Source organism: Corvus kubaryi, unplaced genomic scaffold, assembly GCF_017639235.1.
Source record: "Corvus kubaryi isolate FWS band 111438036 unplaced genomic scaffold, C.kubaryi_AGA036_p1.0 split2-37374, whole genome shotgun sequence".
NCBI lineage: Eukaryota > Metazoa > Chordata > Aves > Passeriformes > Corvidae > Corvus > Corvus kubaryi.
Window position 1 is genome coordinate 4881596 of NW_024582082.1, and position 14117 is coordinate 4895712.

General features: G+C 43.1%; 1 protein-coding gene across 2 annotated transcripts in view; it reads left to right on the top strand.

The window, feature by feature from the left end:
- Nucleotides 1-14117, top strand: part of TRPC7 (transient receptor potential cation channel subfamily C member 7) — a 74807-nt gene that overhangs the window by 54751 nt on the left and 5939 nt on the right. For both annotated transcript variants that reach the window (XM_042014713.1, XM_042014712.1), the window contains exons 6-9: nt 877-1110; nt 2892-3156; nt 10072-10267; nt 13250-13471. In XM_042014713.1, the coding sequence (XP_041870647.1) occupies nt 877-1110; nt 2892-3156; nt 10072-10267; nt 13250-13471 (917 nt within the window). The remainder of the gene's footprint in view (nt 1-876; nt 1111-2891; nt 3157-10071; nt 10268-13249; nt 13472-14117) is intronic.

The window sequence follows — 14117 nt, forward strand, 5'->3', positions numbered from 1 at the left end:
AATGGAAACAGGACTGGGTAGAGTGCAGGAAATATTTATCAGTGGGTTAAATATTCCAACACTTTAGCTATTCAGGACCAAGATTTCGGCCCTGGAGCCCTGCTGGGATTGAAAGTTGGGCAAATTAGTGAATCTGACCTGAGCTCTTTGCCCACTGAATTCACTTGTCCACCCCAGTCCTTCCCAGTAGGACACGGATGTTAAATATTTGAATTCACTGGGTTTGGCATTAAGGTTTATTTTTAAGTCTGTTTTCAGAAATCCTAAATTTGGGCTAAACTCAGTGTTTTCAAAGTGATAGATCAGCCTTTGATATACGAAAATTCATTATTTAATACAGAAAGCTTTATGAAATTGGAAGGACAGAACTTCTATCCTACCCTTTTTTAATCATACTAAACTTATTCTTGAACAGCTCTGTTTGCATTCTCAAAATGGACACACCCACTATCTTAGGGAAGGAGGAAAAAAGCAGCAGAGCAAGCAGTGCCATTTTCAGTGGCACAGTGTAGGAAGGTCATTTTGGGGACAAGAAAGGAAATCTACATTTTTTCCAAACACATCAGCAGTAGGATTTTGTCATGTCATCAGAATTTTTGAACTGTGCTTTTTCTGTCATCATCAGAAATCAGCTTTACCATTGACTTAAACAGTGACATTTTGAGATTTCTACTTTGTAAGCACAAAAGGACATACAAACTAAAAGGTTGAATTAATTCTTAAGAAAAGATTACATGACCCATTCCCCATAAAGTCATTTAATTAAAGAGTCTTTTGCTTTGGTCTTAGAAGCCACTGAAAACAGGAAACAGATCTGTCTGGATACAAAAACACCTTCTGTGTTTGCCAGTTAAAGATGCTCTGATCCCTCCACAGGTATGATATGGTCAGAGTGCAAGGAGATCTGGGAAGAGGGTCCACGTGAATACGTGGTGCATCTCTGGAACCTGCTGGACTTCGGGATGCTGTCCATCTTCGTGGCATCATTCACTGCCAGGTTCATGGCTTTTCTCAAAGCCTCTGAGGCACAACAGTACGTAGACCAGTACGTTCAAGATGATGACCTCAATAATGTCACCCTTCCCCCTGAAGTTGCTTACTTTACCTACGGTAAGATGCTTTTTGCTATCTAATACTTCCTGTTCTTTTAGGTTAATGTGTGGCAGTACTGAAAGCAGCTTTTTTCTTGTGAATTTATATAGGTTTTTTCCTAATTAAACCGAATTATTTTCCCTAGATCTACCCATTCCAGCCATCTTCCCAGCCAGTAAGAAAGGATCCAAGCCTCATGCAGCCTCTGCTCTTGTGCCATTCAGGTCAATCACATCCTGAAAAAGTAGCTTGAGCAACAGATAATCAGGAACTGGGAGTGAGCAGAATATAATTTAAATTACAGATGAATTAATCTGCTTCATTTTCCAGATGTGAGAGGAGGGAGACGTGTAAACTGAGGCTGCAGTAAGTCTGTACTTCTGCTACATCCAACAGCTCTATAAAAATAAATAACAATAGCTGCTGCTCCTCAAAACCTGCATTTTTGTAAAGCCTGTATCACCTATAAGTGCTGATACTGGGAAATGCAAGGAGCAGCAGTGCCTTGAAATTGTTATTTTGGATGGCTGAAATGGTTTTCCTTTGCTTACGGAAATGAATAGAGCTTCACACCCGTGTGGGGACTGGATCCACTGCACACCTCTGCAAACTCTAGATGTCACCCTGGGCAAAATCCATGGGGATTTCTGCTCACAGAGGGGCTACAGGAGCTCCAGAGCTGGGCACCAAGAACACCACTTGCTCCCTAGAGCTGTGAGGTGGTTGTTGTAGTGCTGGGCTGCAGCGGAGAGCTGAGGCAGCACCTCCTGCCCTGCAGACATACCCCACACAGCCCCAGAGCCACGTGCCTGACCCACAGCAGGGTACAGAGCCACAGGATCTGCGTGGTCCCACCAGCTCAGTCTCTTGCATCCCTCTCTGCCCACGCAAGCAAGAGGCCACAGAAAATGTGGCTTTTCCCTCTCTGGCTTGCTGCTCACCCATTTAAAGTGAGTTCATGATACAAAGGTGCAAAGGGTCCAGAACAGAATATCCCAATGAGATCCTGTGAATCCCTCCATCTGCTGCTTTTCCTTTGGTTCACATTACTGCAAATAATGCCTAAGTTTACTGCTGTGGCCCTGAAGATGTCGCATGTTTTAGCTGTGAATCACAATCTTTCCACCAAGAACCTCAGTTGATGCAAGGACACTTATAAGCCATATTAATATAAATGTTTAAATTTTCAGAATATTAGGTAAATGATGCATATCTGGAGTTTTCTAAAGTAAAAATATTACAGTTACTAGACTTCAGAAACTGGTTTTAATTTAGAGTTGACATGAAAATGGTATACTTAATGTTTATACTTGCTTTATTCGAACAAATCCTAACTTTCTTCTCTAATGGTGAGGAGAGAGATCTTGGTCTCCATAATGCTTCCGTTCCAAATACTGACACAGTGCCCTGTATGCAAATCTACAGCTACATTCCACTGTGTTGTGGTTGTGGCTCTCCATCTTAAGAGCTTCAAATGGAAAAGGCATAACCCAGTTGATATTCAACTAGGAAACAGAAAATACTGAGTTTGTTTAAACCCATGCTGGTTGTTTTCACTGTCTGGCTTCAGTAAATCCCAGTGACTTGGTCATTTCCCATCTTTACCATGTGAAAAATACAACTAATTCACCCCTATTTGTACAGCATGCTGAGGTCCAGTGAACAATTGCCCCAAAGCTGTTTTTTCTCTTTAACTCCTAGCCAAATGCAAGGCTGAGTCTGGAAAAGGGTCATTTATCATAGTAGCTTCCATCTAACCCTTTCTGTTACTAACACCTAGTGTACATGTATTGTTTTAGCCAGGAACAAGTGGCTCCCCTCGGATCCTCAGATCATTTCAGAAGGCCTGTATGCCATAGCTGTGGTACTCAGCTTCTCCCGCATTGCTTACATTCTTCCAGCCAACGAAAGCTTCGGCCCCCTGCAGATCTCTCTGGGGAGGACTGTGAAGGATATCTTCAAGTTCATGGTCATCTTCATCATGGTGTTCCTAGCCTTCATGATTGGGATGTTCAACCTTTACTCCTACTACCTTGGTGCAAAGTACAACCCCGCGTTTACAACGTGAGTACCTGGGGGAAAGAGGCTGCTCTCGCAGGGCTCAGCCCCTTCCAGCCTGCTGCTGATGCAAGGTCTGCTCAGGTACCTTCTGCTGCAGCTGTGTGAGCAAATCACACCCAGGTTTTGACAGGGAAACCTGTACCACAGCCTGCAGCCCTGGCAGTCAGCTCTAGGCCTGAGGGTAGGGAGAGGAGCAGTTCAGAAATGGTTATCTCTGGAAATCAAAACAGCAGATCAGGGACAGGTTTTGTGAGATGTTCAGTTCAGTGTGTGAAGAGAAGCAGTGGAGAATAAGTTAAACCTAAGATTATTGTTCCTAAACCTGTAGGATGAAATGTATGTAAAATAAGAAAGAATTCTGCTTCTCTGAGAGCCAACGTTGGGGGAACTGAACCCAACAAATAGGGGCCATTCATTTAAGATTGGGGGCCATCATTCATTTTGATGATCCTTGTGGGTTCCTTCCAACTCAGAATATTCTGATTGTGTGATCTGTTTTAGGACATCATCTGAGTGCAGGTGTGATTACTGGGTGCCCTTCTGCAGAGCCAACTGCTGGTCATAGTGCTCAAAACAGAGCAAGACCAACCAGGGTGCCTGGGATGTGGGGTTTAAGTCCTGACTGGGAACTTTCCAGCAGAAGCCATCTGAAAGCTGCACAGAGCATCACACCAGGCTCTTCTCCACAGTGGGTCTGCCTGGCCCATGCTCACCTGCCAGCACCCACAGCCCTGCACAGCTGTCTGTGCTAGGTGTCCCCCTCCCTCACCTTGTCAGGGATGTTGGGAAGAGAAAGAGGTTGAAAAACGCCAATGGAATGCGGTTCAGAGTGAGGCTGCTTTTGAACTTACAGCCCTTTGGTGGCAGGACAAAATGCAGTCTCAATTCTGCAGGACCCCAGGAGCACAAGTCCCAATCCTGTGAGGGACAGCTGAGGTCCTAAAGGAGTTTTCAGAGCAGGGTACAGTCCTGCTGACTATGAGGGACGTGTCCCATGCATCCAGGAGAAAGCCTCCTCCCTTGCACTGCGATGTGGCACCAGCACACCATTGGGACAGTCAGTTTTGAGTCTCACAAATCCACCTTGACTGCCTTAGGGACACAGGGGGGGCTTTCCTTCCCACACACCTGTGTGTGTGGGAAGCTTGGCATGGTGTTTTCCCCTTGCTGTGAGCTGACTTCCAGAAAACCACTCCACAGCCACAGTGCCTGAGCCCACAGTGGTTACAGTGTGCACAGCAGACACTTGATGCTGCATTTGATGTGTCAATTCTGGAACATGTTACACAGCGAGCCTGGGGCTTAGCTCATCGCTCCTCTTGGAGAAATGACCTTTTCAGCATCATTTCTGTCCTGCAAGGGGCTGTTGCCTTCCAGTTTTACCACACACCCTCTTGTGCGACATGTAACCTGTAACATAATGTTTACTTTCCCTTGTTGAGCCAAATGTGCCTTCTAAACCTCTCCTGTAGCCTCAGGGTGTATTTTAATGGAAGGATTTGTGAGACCAGATGCATTTACATCTATCTGTGCTCAGTAGTCAGGGAGAAGAGAGCTGAGTATGTGGGATGTGACTTGCTTCATATTTGAAAAGAAGATGCCCTTGAAGCACAAGACGTAATGAGAATCAAGTCAGTACCATCCCTGACTGCCTGGTGGCACAGCAGCCCTCACTTACAGCATCCCCCAGGCACATCCCTGGAGAACGTCATTGACAAATTCCAGTTGCTGGTGCAATTCAGCGCAGTAACTCTCTTATTAGCACTCATTATCTAAGTGGATCTTCCAGCAGTTACTGTCCTTTGATTGAAATAATGATCAAACATTCACTAAAATGATGACTGCTCACTGGAGTAAAGATTGTTTAAATGCCCCAGGTATATTTGGACTGGGGAGAGATCCTCCTTAACTTCAGACTGCTGATTACTTATCCTGGAGGGACTTCATGTTGTTATAAAGCAAATTTTGCAAGAGCATAAATTTTCCTTTTAAGAATTCAGAAAAGACTTTTAAAATACTTACTTTCTTCTGATTATTTAAACACACAAGAGTGGCAAATGATGATCAGGGAAAAAAAGCCCTTTCATCATGTGAAACAAAGAGAATAGATTTACATTCATTCCAAAAAATCCTTCTTAGACATTCCTTTCAACAAACTAGAAGCCTTGAGGTAGACAGTCTCAAACAATTTTAATAAGCTAATGACAAGGTTATTTTGGCAGATGGGCAGTCACCAGTTCTAGCAATGCTTCCTGCTCTATTTTTTGTGGCTGCTTGTTGGCCTTGCTGTAGGTGGTGGTCTCCTGCTGCCATTAACTTACTCATGGAAAGAAGGAAGATTTCAGTATTAGAGCTGAACAAGGAACTCAGCTGTTCCTTCACTGAAAAATCATTGGGCCAAAAAGGGGTAATGCTTACTTTGGTGTCCTCCTAACCCTTCTGTGACTTCAGCAACATCACAGAAGGCATTTCCTGGGGGGCATGTTTGTGAATTCTAATGAGAATGGGTGAAATTTTACACTGTTTTGTAGTCCAAAATATGACTATTTAACTGTGGGACCTGATTCTCAGCGGTCACTTGGACAGTTGTGACAGAAAAAGACCCATTGGATTTGTGCACTTAATTGACTGTGGCCAGTTCCAAAGAGCATTGACAGCTCCCTGGATACCTCAGTGGGAGCCCTTAGACAAACAGCTGCTCACTAAAACAACTCCAAATTACACATTTAAGAAAAGCACACCTTTCCAGGGCAGTATGCAAGCAGAAAAAAAGAGTGTATGCTGAGGGAATTGCTTGCTTCGTTCTAATGATAATGGTTAGTGAATGTTTGGTTTAACTTTCACCCTCCCTTGCTACTGTACTTTTGAAAGTGTGTGCTCAATTTCTCCTCTGTTGTCATCTACAAAGCAAGCACATAGTACCCCAGTGGCCTCTGATTTGAGTTATTATATGAAGTTTGTGACATTTCTTTCATTTTGATGTTCTGGAAGCAAAGGAAATAAAGATGCAGTTGTTTTTACTCCACACAGTTAAATATAGAGATTATTTAACTAACCATGGGATACTTTTAAAATTTTTTGGAAGTTCTTCAATGCTGAAGAGCAGATCATTTCCTCAGCAGTTGCCACTACGCCAGCTATGTTTATCTGTTTATCATATGCTGTGTACAGCACACAGCTCTTGAAACAGCCTGTAATTAAGAACATGCTATGCAAACAAAATCGAAATGGAGGCAAGGCTGATTGTGTTCATCTTGCTTTCTGCATCAGAAATCAGGCTGAAGGCTACAAGGGAAGCTTTTCTGTCTCACTCTCCCAAAGGGAAATGTGACTCACTCTTCAGTGCCACAGCTACTTTGAGGCTTGAAGGCTTTTTTCTACTTGTTTTGTCAAAATGTGATCATTTTGTAATTATATTGACTGCATTACTTTTTTGGCAGAGTTAGTTCTCAAACACATTTAAGGAGATAAATCTGAACGGATGCCTTGAGCTTTCTTGAAGAGGGCACAAGACTGATATGAAATCATAGCCTTGCTGAGAGAAATGACCACAGCAGCCAGTTGTCCTTTTTTAGAGTTCACTGTTTAAGTTGAGACGATTAAGAATCTCTTTGGCAAATCAGCACAACAGTCAGAGGGAAAGGATGCGCACGGGAAGCTCCACTCATGGCCGTGTGCGGGCAGAGAAATCCCCGTCCCCTGAGGGACGCTGCCTTTTATTCCCCAGAGAGGCACCACCCTCTTACACCCCAGGCCCCTGCACCTTCCATAGTCCGATTGGCTCGTTTAGATGTCACCTCTAGGACATAGGTTCTCATCTGTGGGGTGATTCTTGGGCATCGAGCGATTCGCTGGTCTTGGTCCTATCAGCAGGTGGTATTGATCCCCTTATGCTAAGGAGACATGACTGGCACAGACCCTCACAGCTTCTAGAACTTTCCCTCTTTACCAACTTGCAACACTCCCCACCATCCTAACACTAATACAGAAAATGCTCCTAACACTACTTCCCCATAACAACTGTTAATCAGCAAATTTCCTAACAATTAACAATCAACTGGCAAAGCCAATACTAAGTGGTTAACTAATTAACAATTAACAGAGAACCCTTAACTATTCTCTCAGCTATGAAAACCAACTTAAGTCAGTTCAATTATAACACTTGCCATGATCCTTTTTGATGAACAGCACACTGCTCTTTACAAAAGCGAGGAAAATCTGCAACTAGATGATTGGCTATGGTCTGTTAGGAAGCATCATCTTCCTTGATGCAAAATCTTTAACATAATATACAGATTATAATATAATAATAATCTGTAATATGTGTAATGGAACAAAAACCAAAAAATCTCTGTGGTCTCCCCCCTGCAACAGTCAGTAAAGAAGGTGATTGCTGCGTACCCACCTCCGCAAGGAGCATCAGCCAATCTGTCACTGCCAGACCCTCCTGCTGCCAGGAGCTGTCAGTCTGTGCAGGACTCCTGACTTCCTCCATGCCTTCATTTGTTTGCCTTTGAGAAGGATAAAACACCTGCTGACCTTGCAGGAAGGGGGTAAATTGCTTAGCTGGCAACAAGGAGACACACTGGCATCGTGGAGTATTTTAGAACTTGGCTCCTGAGGTACTCCTCTCACGTTTTAGTGAGATATTCTTAAAAAAAAAAGCCCAACTGATGTTCCCTGCAACCTGTGCCAGATCTCTTGCAGTTTGGCAGTAATCTAAAAGGGAGAAGGAAAGGGTCATCCAGCCTTTTTGAAGGGTAGGGATGGACTAGTACAAGGTCTCCTTAAACCATTTCCTCTGACAGAGGGAGAACTGTATCTGCCTGGGGACACTGCTAAGCATCACTTTGGCGCTACAGGTTAGGTCAACATCTCCACCACCCTCCCAGTCCCACCACCACGGGCATTGGTCCTTTACCTAACACTGGAAATAAGGTTTATGGACAGTACAGAAGAGCCCGGCACCCCTGCCCTTACCTCTGGGGCTCAGGGTGGTCAAGGCTGCTTGCAGCTCTCAATTAACTTTTCAAGGAGAATTCGGCACTGCTCAAGTGTAGAGGTTAATGTTTAAGCTGCAGAAAAGGAGCAGAGCTGACACATTGTATTAAAATCTGCCAGCAGGGTGGAAAACTTAGGGAACCTTTCCAAATTAAAAGGGAAGTTAATAGCAGGGTGCAGCTGGGCTCAAGGCTGGGGGTTATGGATTTTATTAGTTTGTGAAATCACTTAGGCGGTGGGTTTCAATGCCAGAGATCGTTGGTGTAATATGTGTTCCTTAACTGGAAAGTACAGCATTTATTGAAGAAGCAGTGGCCAGATTGCTACTGTACAGTGGAGGGAATCTGACACATTAATGCTAGGTCAGCTCAGCTGCAGATGAGGGCAGGAGAAAAGAGCAGAGTGTTACAGGACGTGAAATGTGCAGCAAGTGGAAAAGTGCTGGTACCTGAGTGTAGCACAGGCAGAGATCATCCCACAAGGGTATCTTTGCAGTTGTGCGGAGCAACAGGGGTCAGTGATTGTGGTATCAGGGGCTCCAGGGATCAATAAAGGTGTGCAACATTTATTTGAAACATCGCTCAAGGTTACTCCCCACAAGAGTACGTTGTAACTATTCTATTTACTGCAGTTTTACTTGTAAATGAAACATGGTGTAACACAAAGTATGATGGGAATTAAAACCCAGTTTCCTGCAGCAGAAAGGAACTGCCCAGCAAGCTGCACCAGCCTTTCAAAGGGTTGAAATTAATTTCTCTTGCTTTTGTGAATGGTGTAATTGACACCAGAGTTGATGTAAAGCTTATTTTTCTTGTAGAATATGCTGTGGTTTGTGTCTATAAGTTGTTTTTAACAGATTTAGCAGGATTAGTCTGCCACCCTAGTAAAAAACATTTCATCAAAATAATTTTGTCTATGGCATTGTTTCATTTGAAGGTGTTCACCTCCTGGCAGGCAAGAGGAGAAAGGAGGAAATTAACTGTTAATGGCTAAGGATTGCTCGGCAAAGGCAAAATGCCTTCTAAATTAATTATTAGGCAAAATGCTTTAAAAATGTGCCAGCATCCCTCCTCCTCCTCCTTCCATCCTTTTCAGCTGTGGCTTGTGGCTGCTCCCCTTCCGCCTGTTACAGCCCCGACTCCTTGGATCAGTCTCTCCTTTTGACATGTTAGTCCAGCCACATTCTTTCCAGCCCCACTTATCTTTGTCATTGGCTTATTCCCCTTTTTCCCATCTTTTAATCTTTTAATTTTCCTCTTGTTCCTTTCTACTTTCTACTTTTAAGCAAAGATAATAAACAAATCAAAATGCCTCTCTGCAACATTTTCTACCCCTCCTTAAGCCCAGTTTTTTCCTGCAAATGCTTGGGTGTCTGACATGTTTGCAGTCCCAAAGCAGTATGGGAAGAGAATCAGACTATGGTGTGACTATATTTGCACTCTGTGTTCTTTATCTTAATGCCACAAAGCAGAACCTTTCAATCCCTTCTCCTGGGTAAAAGGCTTCTCTTCTGCCCTGGAAACTGCATAGAATGAGGTCAGACCTGGTTCTATCTTCTCAGGATGAAAAAAGAGTGAGTGAGTAGAAGCAAAAAGCACTACATAAAAAGTTTCAAACTGCAAGTTGCCCATGGATTTGTCATCCCTATTAGGGACACAAAATCCAAGTGACAAGTAATGCACCTGATAACAGATGGAGCAAATCAGGGCACACTGGAACTTTGTACTATTAACCAGAAATCATATTTCTTTATCAAATTAGGAAATATGATTTGGCACCTCCCTGGGTGATGGATAATGGTTTACAACAACTGTGCCAAGACATATTTATATTTGTGTGTTGCTGCTTTTATTAGTAGGATGTGGCCTGGCTAACCTGGTGTCAACTCTATAAAGTGATTGTTTGTTTTATTTTTAGGGTAGAAGAAAGTTTTAAAACCTTATTCTGGTCAATATTTGGCTTATCTGAAGTGATATCTGTGGTGCTGAAGTACGACCATAAATTCATTGAGAATATTGGATATGTACTCTATGGAGTATATAACGTGACTATGGTGGTTGTGCTGCTTAATATGCTAATAGCCATGATCAACAACTCCTATCAGGAAATTGAGGTAAGATAAGAAATCAGATTATAAACTCAATGCACTTAATTGTAACTGATAATGCAAATGGTAAAAACCCAAAGAGAGTGTATCTTATTCCACATCCAAGGTTAGAATGCTGAAAACAGATCTTACACATTATGAGTTAAGGCTGAGTCTGTTCCCGGATTATGACTGAATTAATAATCAACAGTGAATCATTTCTAGAACAATTTTGGATTCCTTGTCTTTAATGACCCTCTGTGAGTAAACCCAATTTCCTTTACATATATTTAATGAAAGTGGCTTGTGATATTTTTTATTCCCTGTGTTGGTTATGATAATTTATCAATGTGTGTTGCCTTAGTTGCATTGTTTGCTTATGACAGAGTAATATTTCTTCTGACTTTTTGCCCTGTTCTCTACTGCTTAAACATTCCAGCCCATGTAGATCTGAAGCTCATGTGCATTCATGAAAATATTCAGAAATTCCGTATTTTCCAATCACCAGGCATAAAATTTGATACTTTTTTTTTTTGAGGAGTCTCTAGCGTGTGCAAAACAAGACTTTGTGGACATTTACAAAAACCATCTTTTAAAGCATATAAACAGAGCCCTCAAGGAATATGAATAGGTTTCTGCAGAAAGGAATTTGCAGGGTTTACCCAGCCCCGCTCAGTAGTATGGCTGTTACAGAGTGGATTTGCTAAATGCTTTGGACATAAACAACTCCCTGCTAATCTAAATAAAAGCAGAAAAAAAAATACATTATTTGGATAATGTTAATGTTGAGTCACCTCTTACTTCTGATTTGTTAAATGTCAAACTTCTGCAGTTGGGTTTGTATTAATTACTTGTCCTAATCTCCACTCAGAACCTGACATTGAAAATGGCCAGGGCTGAAAATATTTTCTCACTGTAATGTCTGATTCATCCATGTGCTGTAGTACAAGTATAACTCTATCCTGTGCATGCTGTAACTGAGTCTAAATGTCAGAGAGACCTTACATATGCTCTCTGTCCCAGAATCTTCCAGGCTTGCAGAAAGCGGAGTCATTTCTCCAAAGGTTTCTAATCACCTAAGATCAAGCAATTTCCTGAATTCTATTCACCTGAAACAAGCTCTGCTTCAGAAGGGGTCTCAGCCTCTTACTGCATTTTCTAGTTTATTGTAGTAGACAGAGATGCTCTTGAAAGTTTTTGAGAGAAAAAAGATCTCTGAAACTATCTGAAGAGGTGCCCTATATTAACTTTGCAGTCTAAACTTTCTGATGGCCATTTTCTTGGCAAAATGCTTTGTCATTCTTCTTGATTGTATGGAAATTTTCAAAATTTTGTTAAAGATTACTTTTAAGTATCAGCAAGCAAAACAAGTGTGAACTGTTTGGCCCAGATCCTCCTAATTGAGGAAAAACTAGTTCTTCTCATACTAATTAATTTCAGTCCTCACTAGCAGTGAGATTAAAGATAGTTGTAAAATCAGAGTCACGTAGGTTGGAAAAAACCTGTGAGATCATGGACTCCAACCATTCATTCAGCATTGCCAAGGCTGTGCCAAACCATGTCCCCCAAGTGCCACATCTGCACATCTTTCAATATCCCCAGGGATGGTGACTGACTGCAGCAAAAGTCCCTACTGCCAAAGTGTTTGTCTGATTAGAGCAACGTCAGTAGTGTCCTAGGATGGACATTACTGAGGAATTAAATTCCATTCTGGTCAGTGGGCAGGTGGTTTACCATAAGCTGGAGTGACAAGACCGTGTTCTCCTGCCTTCCATTTAATATCCCTCTTCATCTGCTTCAGGTTTTCTTCTGTTTATGCCTCAAGTATTGGTGCTTCCTGACAAATTTGCATTTATGGAAAGAAATCCTTTTGCCAGCCATAAAACAGAGCTACTCCCATCAGTAGTACTTTTAACTGCTTTAACAGAAAGGCATTAGAACTGCTCACTAGTGGTTTATTCTGTAATTCACCTTAAGGATTCTGTGAGGTGCAACCCCAAACCATGAGAAGAGCAAATGGCAAAAGTGAATGCTGCTGCTCTGGTGAAGACACATTGCTGTAACTGTGGCAGAATTAATCTCCGTTGTGTCATGCCCAGTTCCTGACCAGGTTTCAGAGGTACAGGGTAATCAGAGGTTATGAATTCCAGCAGAACACAGATGTACACGAGTACAGGGAGCTGGCAGATCCACACCTCTACTGCTGCTTCTGCCCTCCATGTACACCACAATGAACACAGCTGTACAGCAGCTGTATCTCATCCTTTCTTCTGCCTGATAAATGGTTCTGATACATGGCCCTGACCATCCTCGTGTATCAATGCCAAGTGAACGGTTTCCTCCATAAAATATTTGCTAACCGTGCCCTTGTTACTTGGAAGTGATCATGGCCCACCTTGGCAATTTATAAAGGAGATCCACAGACACTGAAGGATGGAGTTTTTTTCCACCTTCATCAGTGGCAGGAGGTGAATAGTAGGAGGATTAAGGTGTATAGGGATACATGGTGGTGAATGCAGACAGGATCCATGAGGAAATCAGCGGATGACAGAAGAACGCAGTGTCTGAGCCTCCCGATGGGGGATTCCTGGCCAGTGCAGTGGTAACAGATGACACAGAGCACTGCAGTTCATCGCAACAGTCTTTGCTGCTGTTATGCTCATAAAAGTTTCTCCTGCTTTCCATGTCTCTATGTTCTGACACATTCATTCATCATCATAGCAAAACCACCAGATTGTTACTGAGACAACCCCTTTGATATACAGGGAAATAGTCTAATATTTGGAAGACACATATGTTCTGTTTATGCACCACTTTGTTTAAATTTTCCTTGTTTTGAGATTACCACAGAGAAGCCTACAAATACACATTTTGTGCAGGGGCCTTGTTCTGGCAGGCAGAATCTGGTTCTAGTTAACTCCTACCTGTATGTTTGTCCTAGTCATAGCTAAACTCCTTCCTATTTATTAATTTGGGTGTTGATTTGTTTTTCCTTCTTCCCTTCCCAAGGAGGATGCGGATGTGGAGTGGAAGTTTGCACGTGCCAAGCTCTGGCTATCCTACTTTGATGAAGGAAGGACTTTACCTGCTCCTTTTAATCTAGTGCCAAGCCCTAAATCATTTTATTATCTCATACTGAGAATAAAAATGTGCCTCATAAAACTCTGCAAATCTAAGGCCAAAAACTGTGAAAATGACCTTGAGATGGGGATGCTGAATTCCAAAAAACGGGTATGTTTTATCTTCCCTTTTCAGCTTCTTTGTGGAAAGGATTCCTGCCAGGGACCTTCTGGAGGGGCTTGCATGGTACACGGGGACATCAGGGACAGCACCGCCTCTCACAGGACCTCATCACTGCATGTTGTTTGTATCACATTGCAAGCAGAGGGTCCTCCCAGAGGTGTGGCCTCATTGCCCTAGGCACCATCCTCACACCAGGGAAAGGGCAACCTTTATAAGAACAGGCACTTTTATAAATTTTGTAAAAGCAGGCACTCCAAGGCCAAATAAACAAGGTCAAAGAGAGGGGCAGAAGCAGAGGCACAAACAGGCTCACAGCTTGTCTGGCTCAGGCCCATTGGTCCAGGCTCTCCCAGCTGAGCTCTGTGACTCTGCCCAGGGAGGGGAGAACAGAGTGACACTGGGACTCTCCAGCTGAGACGTGTGCAGCCCGCCCTCAGCTGTAACCTTGAAAGAGAGACTGAGGAGAAGGAAAGGGAAGTTGGAGGAGGCTTTGCAGAATTTGCCTTTGGGATATGTAGACTGCTTTAGGTCTACCTGGATCTCTTGGCTCTCCTTGGAGGCGCAAACAGCCAAGCCATCCAGCTCAGGGTGAGCCATCCAGCTCAGGGTGAGCCATCCAGTCCATGGTGAGCCA